At 43.2% G+C, this 17,320-nt stretch overlaps 3 protein-coding genes across 3 annotated transcripts in view; all 3 read right to left on the bottom strand.

Annotated features, from left to right (window-relative positions):
- The window catches only part of LOC148832782 (alanine aminotransferase 2-like), a 54,273-nt gene extending 47,138 nt beyond the window's left edge, over window positions 1-7,135 (bottom strand). The window contains exon 1 of the mRNA XM_088918746.1: window positions 6,967-7,135. Within this exon, the coding sequence (XP_088774872.1) occupies window positions 6,967-6,992 (26 nt within the window). The 5' untranslated portion in view covers window positions 6,993-7,135. The remainder of the gene's footprint in view (window positions 1-6,966) is intronic.
- Window positions 2,956-7,174, bottom strand: fuz (fuzzy planar cell polarity protein). Its single transcript, XM_088918750.1, has 3 exons — window positions 7,157-7,174; window positions 6,967-7,018; window positions 2,956-5,378 (listed from the first exon to the last, which is right to left on the bottom strand). Exon 3 carries the CDS (start codon window positions 5,029-5,031, stop codon window positions 3,772-3,774), a length of 1,260 nt encoding a protein of 419 aa, XP_088774876.1. The 5' UTR covers window positions 5,032-5,378; window positions 6,967-7,018; window positions 7,157-7,174; the 3' UTR covers window positions 2,956-3,771.
- Window positions 7,175-8,650: 1,476 nt separating this feature from the next.
- ppp1r16a (protein phosphatase 1, regulatory subunit 16A) overlaps window positions 8,651-17,320 on the bottom strand; it is a 33,386-nt gene continuing 24,716 nt past the window's right edge. Inside the window, exons 9-11 of the mRNA XM_088919774.1 lie at window positions 17,011-17,140; window positions 15,990-16,152; window positions 8,651-14,762 (exon numbers count right to left, since the gene is read on the bottom strand). Coding sequence (XP_088775900.1) covers window positions 14,286-14,762; window positions 15,990-16,152; window positions 17,011-17,140 — 770 coding nt within the window. The 3' untranslated portion in view covers window positions 8,651-14,285. The remainder of the gene's footprint in view (window positions 14,763-15,989; window positions 16,153-17,010; window positions 17,141-17,320) is intronic.

Raw genomic sequence — 17,320 nt, forward strand, 5'->3', positions numbered from 1 at the left:
CCGCCCATGAGGAGCACCTTTTTACTAAAAAATTGTAATAGGAATAAAACTGTACTTTACATTGAAAAAAACCCAGTTTTAATTTAAGCAATATGTATTCAAGCCAGGAGATTCTGCATTACTTTAGGGCAAAAAATACATTTTATGAAAATGGAAGGGAGAAGGGATTAGCAGAAGGTCAGCCATGTACATAGAAGCACATTCACTGCATTGTTAATTATTCGATAGATATGACAATGGTACTTCAGAAGAATTACAGACGGCAAATATCTTGGTGGGGATTAATTCTCTGAAGGAGAAGAAGCCATCAGAGTCGAAGCAGAGCAAGCCATATTAAGTAAGAATATTTACCAAACTGTGCGCAGATACTTGGATGCCTCCCCTTCTTCCTGGTTTGGTGTAGCTCAGTTAAGTTCAGAGGGGCAGTGAGGCCTGTTTTGTTATTTAAAGCTGGTAGAAAGCCATCTAACCAAGTTCCCCAATCACTGAAGCCATTTACAGTACAAACACTATGCATTTGCCAAAGCCTTTCTTGCCCTGGCCAGGGGGGTAAACAGAATAAGAGCAATGGTTTATGCTAAACAGAAGAATCTAATTAATGAGCATTGAGATAACATAACTTTTTTTCTGCATTAAGAAAGACTTATCACCTGCATTAGTGAATAAAGGACTGAGGCAACAACAAAACTGTTACAAAACAAGGACAGATCATTTACTAAAAACTGTTTTTTTTCCTCATAAGTTTGGAGAACTTTTAAGAAACCTGTTCCAAATTCGTTTTAGAGTGCACATCACTGAGCAAGTATAACAAGCTGCATTGCACTGCAGAAAGAGTAGACATAAGATTAATGCTTTTGCATAGATCTAGTAACACCACTTAAATCCACAAAAGCACACAAAATTCTTTACAGTAATATAATCTTGACAAGATGCGCTATAATTTTGCACAGAATATTTTCTCTACCCTTAGATTTCAACTACTTGAAAGAAAACAAATCTTTGTGTACTCCTTAAATTTGGAATTAGATTATGAATCAAATTGCCTTTTCAACTATGACACTTGTATCTGAATGAGAGGGGTGAGATCTGTGCAAGTACTCCTCTGATATTGAGTTCCATTGACAGAAGAAATGATAAATGACACCCTTATTACACTGGAAGTCACACAGATTGCTGTTGTTTGGCAGGCTGAGGACCTCCTGGCTGGCTCAAGACCACCACACACTCACAGTAGCCTGAATTATTCCCCCCAATTTGGGGAATAATGGTCAAGCTCAGCTCATGACAGATCCCAGCTGGTGACTTCTACAGTACCGTAGCGCTCAACCTGCTCTTGAAACCATCGCCTCTGGTTCAGCCATACTGACAGCCCAATTGGTATTTTGCCCCAGATTGAACAGACTTGGAAAATTCAATAAGACCAAATGTTGAGTGTTGAAAACATGATAAATTAAGACTCGATGGGAAATCAGCTTGTAAAATCTAAGACATGGTGAAACAGTATCTGAATTGATTAAATGGCTACCTAAACCTGTTCATTTTGTTTTAGGTGAGTTAAATTACCAGCAGCCATATCACCCTGCAACTCACAACTGGCAACCCACTGAAGCTAGGCAGGTGTGAGACTGGTCAGTACCTGGATGGGAGACTGCCTGGGAAAAACGAAGGTTGCTGCTAGAAGAGGTGTTAGTGGGGCCAGCTGGGGGGTGCTCACCCTGCAGTCCATGTGGGTCCTAATTCCCCAGTATAGTGATGGGGACACTATACTGTAAACAGGTGCTGTCCTTCGGATGAGATGTAAAACTGAGGTCCTGACTCTCTGTGGTCATTAAAAATCCCAGGGTGTTTCTTGAACCCCAGTGTTCTGGCCAAAATTCCCATTGGCCCCTACCAATTATGGCCTCCTAATAATCCCCTTTTATGAATTGGCTTCATTACTCTGCTCTCCTCCCCACTGATGTGGTGAGCGTTCTGGTGCACTATGGCTGCCGTCGTGGTGGATGCTGCACATTGGTGGTGGTGGAGGGGAGTCCCCATTACCTGTAAAGCGCTTTGAGTGGAGTGTCCAGAAAAGCACTATATAAGTGTAAGCAATTATTATTAAATTAATTTTGTAAAATCACCCCCTGTACTTAATTCAGACTAGTTATATAGATGGTAAGGAGGAAGCCAGTAACTTTTCTGCATTGATATATTAAACCTGTTTTAACCAAACCCCTATGAAAAAAAAACAGCTGAATTCAGACAATAAATAATCAATTATTTAAGACTGCAAGTAAAAACTAAATCTACAAGGAGATTCAGACGAAAGCTGCATCATAATCGTTCAGCACAAGAGTAGAGTCTAGATCTTATAAGAACCTACAAATCTGGATTGATGCCAATGAGCGCAAATTGTCACCCAATTTAAACCTAAACTCACTAGATGCTTACATTTGAGTGCCAACAAACTGGACTGTCATTGTATTTTAAGACATGTCAATGTAAAATATCAATGTCAACTCCAATATGATCAGCATTGTATTTTTCAAGAGTGAGAATGGAGTTGAAGCTAAGAAGTAAACTGATGTCGTTCAAAGGGCTACTAGAAATGCTCTTCTTTGGCTCAACCTGTAGTAGATCCTCAGATCGGGTGTGTATAAAAAAAAACCTAACAAGTGATATGTCCACTTTAGCACATACATACATTATTTTGGAAGCCTCCTACAAATGTACAATTTGGCACAGCCAATAAAAACAAATCATGAAGCCAAGCCATCCATATTGGTATTTAATATTGGTTTCAGGTGACCACAATGACCTCTAAGAACTCTAATGTCATAATCTGTAAATAATTTTTCAATATGTTGCTCTTTATAGACAACATTGAATATAATCATGGTTTTGCACAATTGCTTCCAGAAGATGTGATTTCATGTGTTAACACATATTTCAAACTCCAGTCAAAAGTCAAAATCTGAAAATAAAAATCATTTTATTCTTGCTTAACAGTTATGGGTTCTTGCAAAGAGGTTAAAACACTTGATTTCTGTATAATTACAAAAATGATCCCTTTAACTCTCTTTCCCTCAGAAAACAACAGAACCAGGGCATTACCTGGGATTTATTTACCTAATTAGTAATAAAATTAAAAACCTTAAGAAATAAAATTCAGTTGAATTAGCATTCAATCAGCAATAAATGAAACATACAATGCATATAACATATCTTTCTATTCAGAAACGTGAGCTCCCTCACAGCCACAACTAGTTGTCAGATATAGGAGACAAGCAGCCCCTTCTACTGACAAAATCTCTGCTACAGCCTGTATGTATGTAAGTTTTATGTTTCACGAGCCATGGCCAAGTTCAATGGTGAGATTATCATTTTAGCAGAAAAGAAGTGGTTCTGTCATGAAAAATGTATGAAATCTCAACCATGTGAGAGGAAATGTAGCTGTTAACTTCACGATAAACTCAGTAAACCATTTAATACTCCAGTTTGCCCATCCAACAATCTGCCAAACAGAGTGACATCCAACGTGATGAAGACCTTCGCTGTAGACCACACAAGGACCAAACCATTTGAGTTTATATCAAAGTCATTCAGAAAGAGATTGAAAAGTGCTGGCAATTTCTATAACGTGATGTGACACTCTAGTTGTTCGTGCCAGTAACTCACTAGAGAGATGACAGCCCGGTGTGTTTTACATGATTGAGTTTTGCACATCTTTGGTTGAAACTGTTCCAGATTTGATTTGACAGTTTTTCCCAGTATGTCCTCCACCCAGGCTTAAAACCCGGTATGACTGAGAAGGGTGGAGAGGGTGTGTGTGGCTAGGGATCGGAGTGCGAAGGTGGGGACGGTCACAGAAGTCAGCAGGTAAAGCTGGTGCTGAGGGGTCTGCAGGGCAAAGCATTTGCACTCGTCAGTAGCCAGGTAGAACTGCACTGGCTGATGGGAAAATCCAGCAGGGAAGTCCTCCACCAGTCCGTCTCCGGAGCGCTGCTCCTCCTGTGCGTCCTCTGCCAAAAAGTAGCGGGTGATTGCAAGCGTGTACAAGGCACGGAGCAGCTCCCGTCTGCGGGCAGGCAAGGGAACGTCGGCAGGAGCGCCTGCCCAGAGGTGCACAGTGGAAATGGCGCGACGCGACTCGCGGTTGATCAGCAGCAGCCCAAGGATTCCGTGCTGTAACGTCACTGAGCTGGGCAGGCCGCGGTCCCTCAGAGCCAGGCAGCCATGCAGTGTGTCGATTACAGGAGACCAGAACTGGACGACCAGCTCACTCTCAGCCTTCTGCAGAGATGGACTTGGCCCACAAAGCACGCACACATCTAACCCAGGGAGCAGCTGGAAACAGAGGAGGCGATGGGGCACAGTGGGGCTGCCCTGTGGCAGGAAAACAGGGTAATCCCGTGAAATTGTGCCATCCAGGGTGCGCACCAGAGCAGAGAGAAGCACCACTTCCTGGGGGGCCAGGCGCCACCACTTCTCAGTGGCAACTATAATCTTGTCGTGGGTCAGCAGGCAGCCAAACTCGCTGTCAGCAGCGTGGGCAAAGGAGTCCAAGACCTCCTGTAACAAGGCAGGCTGCAAGGGCACCACACAGTCCGCACAGTGCATGAGGTCGCCCATCCCATCCCACTCACCCTCCAGGAAGGCGTCGATGAGCCGGTAGCAGGAACGGAGGTCCCTTTTCAGCCGCTCCACGTTCCTGGCGCTTGCCAGCTCGTCCAGCCCCAGCACCAGCACCATGGCGTTCCAGGAGTTCTCCAGCAGGCGGCGGAGCCGCAGCTCGCTCACGGCGCCGCTCTCCTGGCTGCTGACCGCGATCAGCACCACGGTGTCATGGAAGACCCGCCACAGCACCCTGCCGCCGCGGTCCGTCACGCAGCCCGACAGCACTGTGCCCTGGCCCCCACCAAACATGTGCACGCCGTTCAGGGATCCAATGATGGAGAAAGGCAGCGGCCTGGTTGCGCCTCGGCAGAAGAGAGGCACTCCGCTGCTGGCAGTCAGGCACAGCAGCTGCACTGAGCCGGCCTGAAGCATTGTGCACACAACCACAGGCCAATAGCAGAAGATCCACAGTGGCCAGAAGACTAGTAGAGATTTTGAGAAAGCAACAGAACTGCCAAGTCTCCACTCTGCTCAGTCTTTGGGTTTAGCTAGTTTTGTTGTTCTCATTTATCATCCCCACTTGAATATTCAAGAAAGTCCTTGCTTCTCAGCAGTCAGAACTCTTAACTGGACCGAGCCCAGAGCGCTGTGTTGGGTTGCATAAAGTTGCAATGTTGCAACCCACTTAGATGTCAAAATTGCAAACCTTACTGTTTCAAGTCTCTGAATCGTTACCACAACTTCAGTGCGCTGAACAAGAAATAGTTTTTCTTACAAAACTGCAGGAAGAGAGATATTAAGGCAATGTAACTGAACGAAACCTCACTGCACCTCCTTAAATATGGAGGATTCTTTCAGCGCTCGATTTATCACAGAAAGCGCTTCTCGATCTACAAACTGCCACAGGGCGTTCAATTAAAATCTACATATTTACCTTTCTTTTTCTGTTTAATGAACACTACGCAAGCGATTGATTTAGCCCCTTAATATTACTATGATTATCATAAATCTACCTGGATTTAAAAGAATGCTTATTGTCCATAAATTATAAGTTCCCGGTGTTGTTGTCTACGTAGAGCAGTCGATCTTTGCGGTCACATTGAGAGCTCCGCAACCTGTCCTGGATGTATTGTATCGAGTCTTTATTTCAATTAAGGTAGCATCATTTCAGTCTTGCCAAAATTACAATTTATGCGAAATAACAAAGCAGGACACAAAATCCGCACATAATTCCGTTTCGAGGCGAGCCTCCGACGTTTAAGCTTATAAGATCCATTTTCGTTGTTGTTACTCCACAGAACGCTAAAGATTTGTCACATTATTTTACAATTATAATCCTTCTCTTCAGTCCAAATTTCGCTTTCCCAGCATTAGATCAGAAACCTCTAAGCCTTGCTCGTCTTGAAGCGGGAACAAAACTGAAATTGTATTAAACGACTGGTCACGGCTCTGCCTGTAAGGATAAGGCAGTTTCTTAAAGCAATCCACGGACGTTCGAATTTCCAAAAGGCTTCGCATAACATATATAACTAATGATTACAGGAAACGCCGCTTTGTCTTCATTCTCGCTGTCCCACGTATGCGTTTCAACACAACTCAAACTTGTGCACCGTTTCCACGGCAACCACACACTACTCCAAAGTCGTTTTGCGTTCTTACGATTCTCAGTATGTCGTACGTCATTTTGTAGGCTAAATAATTCGTGAAAACGGGAATTGTAGTTTTTATATGTAGCTTTTCAAAGGAGAGTTTTTAACCCTGGCACAGTCTGGACTTCAGTAAATTGACGTACTTAAGACTCCCATTATATTGCTTTTGCGACCTTTGCAACGGATGATAAGATCTCCCCTAACTAGTGTCATACTCAGAATAAAATTAACTATTTTATAGTGACTTTCACAAATACTAACACAGTTTGGAATTTTTGTTTGACCACTGCTTGTTTGTTTTTACACATTCAACACAATAATTGAAATATTACAAGGAATATGACACCATTAGGTTCATTTGCCTGATTTATGTTTTAAGCCATAACTAGGACAGCATTTCTTGATCCCAGAGAGTCAGATTTCATCAACTTTCCTCACAATCTTTCAAGTTGGAGACTAAGGATTTTCAATTCCTGATAGCATTTCATTAATATCTGAAACTATTCTGCATGCGACTTTGAAATACAATTGTTTTTTGTAGATCCCCTTTTCAGTGTGAATTCCACACCAATTTGTCACTCGTCAGAAGAAATCACGGAGATTTAAAACATTATTTGACCAGTTTGAGCAGACCAAAGAAAAATAGTCCATTTCAAAGTTATTCAGATTTCTAACTTTGAGAAAGTAAGACAGTTCACAAGAAACAAAATCCACATACCGTGCTGCTGTATTTTTCAAAAACATGATGCCACTTCCTTTAAAGACTCATGCTGTGGTCAGACCAAGAAAGAGAACAAGATATAAGATGGACAAAAAGTTAAAACTTGCAGTGCAGCTGTCAGGCGGTGCTGACTCTGCAAACTGAGTTAAGAGTTACTCACAAAAAGGAATAAAAATTAAATTCTTACTGCTCTGCTGGGCCTCGTGTCTGGGACTGGTGTATATGTCACAGCGTAACTTAAGCCCTGAGATTTTGGGGGGTGGAACAGGTGCCACTCATACTGCACTGTAAGCAGTCCCCTGTGAGATCATGAGGTGTCTGCTCTATGGGAGACAGGAGGCCATAAACCGAGGCCACAAACATCTCACCAGCAAAATTCTGGGATTTCAGTGTCATTCCTTAGATTCTCAGGTGAGGGCGTTTTGTTTGGCCACTCTTCAGCGGCCAGGGATGTTGTTACCTCTTGGCCTGCTGTTGTCAAATCTGAGAAACTAGGAAAGGTTGGGCTTGGCCAGTAATACCTTTCAAAACTGAACCCATCTCACTCAGTATGAACGAGGAACATTACAGCCCTCCTCTTCATTAGCATCTGATTTTTCCCTAGTCATCTGTGTGCGTATGACATTTTTCTGTAATTTCTTTAAAGATGCCGCCAGACTGAGGCTTAGCTAGGTTTGAACCCAGGCAGAAGGGATTATCAGACAGACTCAGCGCTATACCAATACTGCCTTTGGGGCGGAGCGGTGGCTCTGCATCTGTGGCTAGAAGGTTGCTGGTTCAAATCCTACAGCTGGCAGAGGAATCCTACTCTGTTGGGCCCCTGAGCAAGGCCCTTAACCCCAACTGCTCCAGGGGCACTGTACAAGGGCAGACCCTGCGCTCTGAACCCAGGCTCTTTCCCTGTCTGTGTGTCTCATTGATAGCAAGCTGTGGTATGTGAAAAGATAATTCCTAATGCAAGAAATTGTAAAGTGTTAATAAAGTGATGTTATAAAACCACATCCAAGCCCAAGTGAGCAAAGACTCTAAGTTTCCAAGTCCTTCCAGCATTCAAGGAATGCAGTAATATTCAATACTGGTCCAGGAAGGCCACAGACCACCAGGTTTTACTTAAATTCTCACAGCAGTGATGAGCAGCAGTAATCTATTCTTGATTCAAATAAAATCAAGAATCCAGAGTGAAAACCAGAAGACAATTCAGACTTCCAGGACTAAATATCAGAGACATGATAAATAAAGTCAGGTCCTTGATTTGAGCCAGAAATCCAGCCACCCCTTTGAACATCCCATCCTCACAGTTAAGATAAGTGCCAAGTGGACCTGGGCCAAAGTGATAGATACTGATCAGTCACTGTAGACACGGGGGGACAGTGTAACAGGTTTCATACTGTAATGTATGATGATGCATGTGAACTCCAGACAGTAAGGGACCAATATTTTCACGAGGTGTACCTAAGATGGTGGTTCAAATCTGCTGTTCAACAGGCTAGGTTTCTCTGCTGTGTCTAAGAGCTGTATTTTGCTTGGTGCGTGACTTACATTTGTTGCTCTGCATGCTGTTCACCAGGTATATATTTGTATGATGTATGGTGATTTATGGTGATTACGTCATTTCCCTCCAAAGGCTATTTAAATTAATAAACTGTTCTTAAGAGAAAAAAAATACACAGACTCCATTGAATATTTTATCAGAATACATTTATTATAAGTCATTTAAATAATTTCTAGATCTTTTTCCAAAAATAACCAGGACAAAATCAAGTATAAAAATACACAATGCGACAGCTCCTCTCCTCATTATTCATAATTCATTATTGATCCCAGGAGTCAGACTAAATCTTTAATTGGTGGGCAACGGACATCAGCCCTGCTGTTGTACATTCAGAGGAACTCCAGCTACACATCACTCAAAAAATCAGTGACCTTCTGAAGAGTGTCAAAAAGTCCTCCAAGCACTTAGCTCTAGGTCAATACAAACAAGCCTGATCATTTTTTTTGGTCTTTATGGTTCCCAGAAGTTTCCATGTAAAGGGGGTCAGATGTGGTGGTTTATTGTTATTGATCAGTGGAATCAATGAAGTGATGTCCAGAGAGAACTGGTTAGTACTTACCAGTGTTCTCTGGTCCCCTGAAGCTCTGTTGAAGGGCTAAAAAGACCCATGCAAACTGCCCTCTAGACATAACACCTTTAACACAAACTACCATGGTGTGTTAAAGGGGTCTACAACCCTGATCTGAAAGATCCACAGTGCCCCCTAGGGCTTCCCTCCATCTGCTTCCATTTGGCTGCTGTATAATGTGTATGTTAACATGTGGTCCAAATGTCTACTTATTGCTTAAAGCTAGGACTGTAACAGGACTACAAGAGCAGACATGGGATTTACAGGGATTAATGTACTTCTCAACTCCTCAAACAAATATCTGCAACACAATAGGTTGGAAAGAACAGTATTTGGCTGGTCATTTCCCAGGAATTGCAAGAGCGAGAACAGAAAGCCTGCTTTACCATTGTAAAGTCTTAATGAAACACCTGAAAAAAGTGCACTGCAAGCCCTAGCTCAGATTTTGTACCCAGACCCCACATCAAACCCAAAACTGGGGTCCTTTTCATTAATGAGCAACAGAGCATTAATTTAAAATATTAAACTATGATTGGGATGAATAACAACTTTGGGAATATATAGAACAGACAGCAACAGGTAGTAGTGTGTCTGTGTTCATCGCCATGGAGATGTAACCCATTTAGTTCTGACCAGCAGTCTAAGATGGAGGACAACAGACTTAACATTTTCTCATTGAGGCTTTTCTCATTTTGGCATATCTTCCATTTATTAAGCAGCTGTATGGGATTATCATAGAAGAAAATAAAAAAGTACAATAACCGGTGCTGTAAAGGTATGTGTAGAGAGAAAAACATTGCTTCATCTTGCTCTGTACTAAACTCTCTCATAGATAAAAAATCCTCATTCTCATTGGACCAGTAGGTTCCTGTGATTCTCCTCATAGAGATCCAAGAGTGTCAGAACAGGGTCACTGGAGAAACTGAGGAGTGTGACACCAGCATAACACAATGTCTTTCTGCTCTATGATCAGGTAAATTGAATAAAAAACTCACTCCTCTCTATTAATAAAGTGCTTCAGAAAAAAAATGAAAAATGCATTTTCAGACAACAACCAGCATTAAAAAGTCTAAAAAGAAGCTTGGTCCTCGTGTAAACTAAAGCTGACAGGGCTGTAAAGACAGTGTGGGAATGGTGGTCTTGTGGAGCAGTGGCAGGGAGACCAGCTCTCTAGTGTGTGAACTGGATGTAACACAGCAGTGACACTCTCAGCATAGACAGAGCCCCCAGCCTTGCGTAGGGGCTCAGGCCTGGGCTACCCTCACATTCAACAGCTCCTACTGCTCTCCTGCAGCTATAAGACTAGTCACGTCACCAAGTGTGTGAGGAGTTCTGTTCAATTTAACGCACAAGGTTCAACAGTCTGTGCCACGTCAATACTGATTCCAGCCAAAAAAATCACATTCAGGCATTGAATGTTAATTGTACAAAAATAAACATTCACGCACAACATCTATGAAATTTCTTTTAATTCTAATCAGTAGTAGGTCCAATAACCCTTTAACTTTATGAAATAGTCAACAAAATAACAAGCAAGGTTTTCTAAAATTGAAAAATGCTAATTACAATGGTCAAAGTGAACAGTCATCTCCTCTCCCCTTGAGCTTTTAGCCAATATTCGTCAAGAATGACAGAAAGAAATAAAATAGGAGACTGGAGTAGCACAAGAGAGGAGAGTACAAGACTGCTATGCACAATGAAATCCTTCACAATGGACCATGTTCACGAAGTTTCCTTCCCCCTGCTCAAATATACCACATGTGAGAAATATCTACTCTTGCTGTTGCACAATGAAAAAGGAATAGATTTCTTTTTGTGGGGATGAATACAGCAGTTCATTCTCCCTATACGCTGTCAAGGTCTCTGCAAGTTAAAGGCAGTTAATGGAAAGCTGGAGGTCAGACCAGAAGACGGGATCTAGAAGTCATTTTAGACCCTGCAGATGGCCACATTAAACACCAACTGCACTCACACTTCACTCCAGCTCCACCACAGCAGTCTGCACAGCTGACATTAAGGCCTGCCAAAAACCTGGATTATCAGAAAGTAGCCCCTTCCAAAGTCTCCTTTTTGATTTTATTTTCCACTGGAGGTACAGAATAAAATAATTGTCCTGTAAACGTGTAGTTTAAAAAAATTAAAAGATTAAGCTTTGATTCTGTAATATTGTACATCTGTCCATTTATAATAATAGCTTGAGGTGTATATACAGCATATACATAAGAATACAAAAAAGTAATGTTGCCATGTCATGTTAGTGCAATATAATGCCTAACAACCTGCCTAAAAATGAGATTCTGGGACCCAGGATTTTGGACTGCAGCTTGGAAAGCAGTCTGCAGGCCTTAATTCCTTGAAGATTGCCCAGCAAAACACATTTCCCAAACCAGCCACAGAAACTAAAATATACTATGTCCAATCTAAAAACAGTAACAAATCATTTTTAAAATTGATACAGTATTTGATTTCTAAAATGTAGTAGCTTGCAGCTTGTGCAACATGAGCAATCCAGCAGGTAGAAGAGAGGAATGTATGTACCTGAATGTTCCTGAAGCACAATTGGCAGAAGCAAGACTAACCGAGGTCACAGTGCAAGTGAAGACACAGTGATCTGATAGGGAGTCACGTTGGTTAGTGAGCTAATTTCCAATGTTTGAGAGGCAAACGGCTATTTCAGACCAGATATAGAAAATTAAACATTCCTATTTAAATCTGCACATCTTCTGTAAAATATTTGGTCAGTATATAACAAATTTCTGATTGTCACAAAAGGTAACATTTGACATGAAACCTGCTAATTCCTAAAACTTTTAAACACCAATTCTATAATTTGCACCAATAATTTAAAAGAAGGAATACTGAAGAAATATTTGGGAACCTTCATGGTTAGAAAGCTACATCTGTAGAGGGTTTGCTGGTCCTGCTCAATTAAAATTAGTGCACCCTCACAGGTCATGGGAACCCTGTTCCCTGCCCAGTTCTCTGTGCAGACTCCATTAGATGGTTTGGATCATCCAATTAAATCAGCAGAAACTGCTTCTGAAAAACATTACAACCAGTGGGACGATTACCCATGGTGCACTGGACAACAGCTGGAAACAACTACTCACACTTCGACCTGATCAGAACTTAAGCCCTTTCTCCTCCAGACAGGTACTGAGCCTGGCCTGATGACTTGACACCTGGCCACAGGCTGTTATAATGAATATAAACACATATATACAGTATAAATAAAGCTCAATCATAACCTCATACACTGCCTGGCCTATCAAAAACATCAAACACTCCCAGAATGAACGAGTGCAAAGTAAAATATAATTTCATCTCCCAGCCAAAGCTTAAAAGTAATTAAGAAAAACTCAAAAGCGCAACTTAAGCCAAATTCATCTCCATTCTCATCATCAGTACACAGAAAAACTCAACCAACCCACACTCTCTCATTTCCAAAAAGCCAAAAATGATTTGGTTTAAATTCTACTAGTTTAGTGCATCCAAACACTTTCCTCAACTCTGAATTAGAAATTCTGTCTGGCTTACCAGTAGTTTAAAAAAAGAATGACGCCTGGAGATTACAAATCGAAACTCAGTCCTGCTCATCGATGAATTCAAACACTCCCATCAAAACTAAACTCCAGTTTGTCCCCAACCCTGATTTCCAACAATGACTGCCATTAAATGTCTTAAATAGTAAAACAAATTTGATTTTTTCAAATCACTGCCGTCACACCCATTGAAATGATTTCAAGATTTTTTCACTCCATTTCATGATCGCCTTCGGTAGTTTTAAATTGCATGTAAGCCCTTGCTTTTCTCCACAAACTCTCTGCTTTTCCATGGAGACGACCACTGCAGACTTTGGGGAGGGAGTACCTGGCTCGCCACAGTAAAGCCGCTGGGGTCGGACCAACTCCTGCTGTTGGCACCATCCAAGACAAACAAGGAGCTCAAGCACACCTTTCATCACAGCTTGGGGAGAAGTGCAGCTGCTCTCTCACACTGAACAGGGTGAACTGAGTACAGCACAGTGCTGGAAATGGTGTGGAAACTTCTGGAATAAACTTCAGAGCCCTAATCCCTACAATTTAATATGGTGTAAAATAGCTGGACCTTAACTTTAACTTAATACTATAAGCTTCTCCATTAGCCGATTCTTTACTTTAACGTATTTCGTAATGTATTATTTCCATAACGTTGTCATGTAAAATAAACTACCCCTATACTTGTATCAAGCTGTCTGTATTAAGATTCTCTATACTGACATATGTATTGACAAGACAGATCCTACAGTCACAGCCATTATGGGTTTTTGCATTTTCTCCGATGGTTTTCAGAGTAAAGGGAAGGGAGAGGCTCGGTCGTTCCAGACAAATATGCAGACAGGCAGAGCCACCTCCTCTCAGTGTACAAATGGAAATGCCTCAAATAGAAATGACACGTCTATGTACATAACCATATTTGAACAACAGGTGGTGCTCATGCTCTCTCATTTTGGAATGTCTCCCACTGCTGCAATTATTTTTATTAGTTTTGTGGTCTTTAATCTGACGGGGCCATATAAATAAAGCATTTTGCTCTGTACTAAACATACTGCACTTAGGGGACTGAGAAAATACTAGTGATACATCCTAGTGATAAATGTCCCTGGCCTGCATTCACTCTGATATACAGCACGCAGATAAAATTTCTCTGTCGGAAAGCAAAATTGTCTGTGTCCCCCAAAACTGCTGTACTCGAGCTGGATGACAGTGACGAATACTCCCTGCTCTTTCTGGCGGATTTGACTGCAACATTGAACACGCTGGATGGCAGAGATCATTACCCTCTCCAGCACATTTCCCGACACCAGATCACAACAAGCACTCAGTGCATCCCTGTGCAGCTTAATACATTATCCTATCCATGTTGACTGAATGGGCAAGTTGCTCCCTCACTGGCACACATAAAGAAATGTAAGAGGCTCCTTCTACCAATAGACAAGCCATATTTTAGGACCTTTCAAAACACTTACCACTGCTAAAATGGAATGACACAGTGCAGAAGATAATAGAATGACCTGAATGGCCAAATGACCCTTGTGATTTGCTCATCCCCAACTAGCTGGCTGTCGAGAGTCTGTCAGGATTCAGGAGTCCGATATGACTTTCTGAGCAGAATCAGCGAGTGCGCAGTTCAGTGCCGAGCAAGGGGCCAGAGACACTACATCAGTCCACAGCACGGCTGCTTCCCTGGAGGGGACTCCTCCTCTGGAGCCCGCAGTTTGAGCAAGGGAGGGTCTCCGCTGGCAGGTGTGAAGTAGACAGTGGTGGGGCTGGCACAGTCTGTGGGGGGGGAGCGCTCAGCAGGAGGAATCTCCTCTTCAGGTGGTGTTAAGGGAGGCGGGGGCGCAGGATGTTTGTGCAGCTTGGCAGCCGCACGGTGGCGCTTCAGGTCAGCCAGGGTGTGGTGGGACTTCTCGCGGCTCATGTCACCCCCCGTCGCATCTTCGTGGGCTGTGGCCAGCGCGTATGAGGCACTGCGGTCCAGACGACCCCCTTCCCGCAGCTCCCCGGGAACCAAGAGAGAGGAGTCAGGCCCAGAGGGCTGGGGAGTCCCTCCATTCCCTAGCCTGGACTCCCTCTTTTCCTCACCTTGGGGGTCTTCAACCCTCCCTGCCATGGGCTCCGACGTACCAGCCTGAGGGAAAAAGGCAGGGTGAATTCACAGCAAAAGGGCAGAATTATACACTGATATTGCATTGCATCAGAGAGAGATAAAAGCCTTAACACACTTATTTAAGGTTACAATAACAAGATAGTAGCAGATTTTGTTAAACCCACCCGATCTGGGATAGGTGGCTGTTTTTCACGTCTCGGTCCTCAGCTGTGATCGCTATGACATGGGCTGGTGAGACTCCTCTGACCTGCCCACTTTCAAGCCACTTGTATAGCGCTGACAACACAGCCCTTTACCAAAGGTTCAGCAACGACTAGAGTACGTCCCTCACGGACAGCACTGCATTCCTCCAAGTGTGTGGGAGGGCACAGGGGTCACGGTGTCACCGAGTGCCCAGAGAGTCCTGGATAACTAATCCCACACTAGCCTCTAGGGCGCTCAACCAATTGGGCACCAGTGATTGCGAAATCCTGATCATAACTAACGCATCCCACGCACCATAACCATGGAGCTCAGCCTGCACTCTTCAATTTGAGAAAGACTCCTAATGTTAACTGTAGTGTTCTAAATTTGTCATACATCCATTTACAATTATGAAACGGAATTCCTGAAAATACATTACAGTGCATATAAATACCTGTAATATAAACATGCATTGTAAATGCATTTACATTTTTGAGAGATGACCAAATTTTACTTCCCCCCCCACATCATCAATGGGTGATAAAGAAAAATCTGAAGATTTATTGCAATTGAGGGAATTAGACAAAGGAATTTCTTGAGGTTAAGAGTTGTTTTTACAGATTCCTTCCAGTGTTGACTGGCTTTATCTTAATATTTCAAAACATATTTAATGAGTCAAATAATCAGAAATCCCTAAAGGTAGCCTTAATCACACTCCACAAGCCACCACTGCTCCTAGATAAAAAGCACGGGGCATTTCTAATTGTATTACTCCTATCAGACAGATTGAGAGGATTAATACAGGCTCAGCGTGCTGACAAAGAACTGAAGAACAGAGAGTGTGGAGGGATTGACAGACAAACTGTACTTGACACTGAAGCTTCTTTAGTGCTGAAATGAGGCAGCAGTCCTTTGATAGGAGACTCAGAGGGGAAAAGTGTTGAAATACTGTTCTGTTCTATTTAGGAAAGATTTAACATTTATTAAAAACGTCTCACAAAAAAGCTGGATTAGGGTAGAGCCTGTCTGTGTCCATCGATGACTTTGTGTTTCAGCAAGTCTCACCAAGGTAGCGTGTTGCATGAGCTCGGTGTCCGTCTGTCTGTCCTCGTCGTCATCCTGCGCCTCCACCTGCCGCCCACGCTCCTGCCACACCATCGCCTCCTTCTGGTGCTCCCGGCGATACAGGCTCGAGCGCTCGTTGACACTGACACGCCGGACTACCTTGCTGTATCGGCAGAGAGGCAAGACATTGTTGCAGAAGCTGCACACATTACAGTAATAACTGTACAACATGGTATCAATGCACACTCAGATTTTACTTTCACAGAAAAAGTGGAATGACATTACAACCTAATGCTGTGCAGAATGAGTTTTCCTCCACCACCACATCTTCAACTCCTAACTCCCCCTTCCTCTCCAGTACCTTCCCTTTCTCCTGCTCATGCCTTCTCTCTCTTTCTTCCTGTCTCCAGCCCCCCTGCCCCCTCCTCTCTCTCTCAGCTATACCACCCTGCAACTAACCTGGCGGCAGGCGTGAGCCTGGCCAGTACCTGGATGGGAGACATCCTGGAAAAGCGAAGGTTGCCACTGAAAGAGGTGTTAGTGGGACCAGTAGGGGGAGCTCAACCTGTAGTCTGTGTGAATCCTAATGCCCCACAATAGTGACTGGGACACTATATTGTAAAAAAATGCCCTTTGGATGAGGCGAAAAACCAAGGTCCTGACTCTCTGTGGTCACTAAAAATCCCAAGGCATTTCTTGGAACGATTATGGGTGCTACCCCAGTTATCCTGGCCAAATTTCTCCTTGACCTTTACCTATCATGGCCTCTTTATTATCCCCGTCTATGAATTGGCTTCATTAGTCTGTTCTTCACCCCTCTGATAGCTGAGGTGTGGTGAGTGTACTGGTGCAGTTTGGCTGCTGTCGCATCATCCAGGTGGTGCTACACATTGGTGGTGGTGGATAGATCTTATCTTTAAAGAGCTTTGAGTACCCATAAATATATATATACAAAAGATATATATAGCTTATATAGCAGAAAAGCGCCATATAAGTGTAAGGAATTATTAATTAGCATTACCCTCGGCTGCCTGTGCTGGAGGCTCGTCTCTGCAGCGTGCTCTTGTGTCTGTCCTGGCTCTTCATGATGGCATCGTGCTTGTGCTTCAGGTCCAGCAGCTTGGCCCTCACCTCCTCATCGGCACACACATCTGGGGGCACAGCAGAAAGGACACCTCAGAGGGTGCTTAGGACTCAGGAATGTCTCAGGCCATCCCTCTGACCAGCTCACAGTCGGCTTCCCAGATTATCTCTCCACCTCATTGACTCCCCAACGTCTACTGTTCTTTTCAGCTACAGCCCAGCTAGGTGGTCTGGACCACCTGCCGTTA

The sequence above is a fragment of the Atractosteus spatula genome, chromosome 6 (genome assembly GCF_055471065.1).
Source record: "Atractosteus spatula isolate fAtrSpa1 chromosome 6, fAtrSpa1.hap1, whole genome shotgun sequence".
NCBI lineage: Eukaryota > Metazoa > Chordata > Actinopteri > Semionotiformes > Lepisosteidae > Atractosteus > Atractosteus spatula.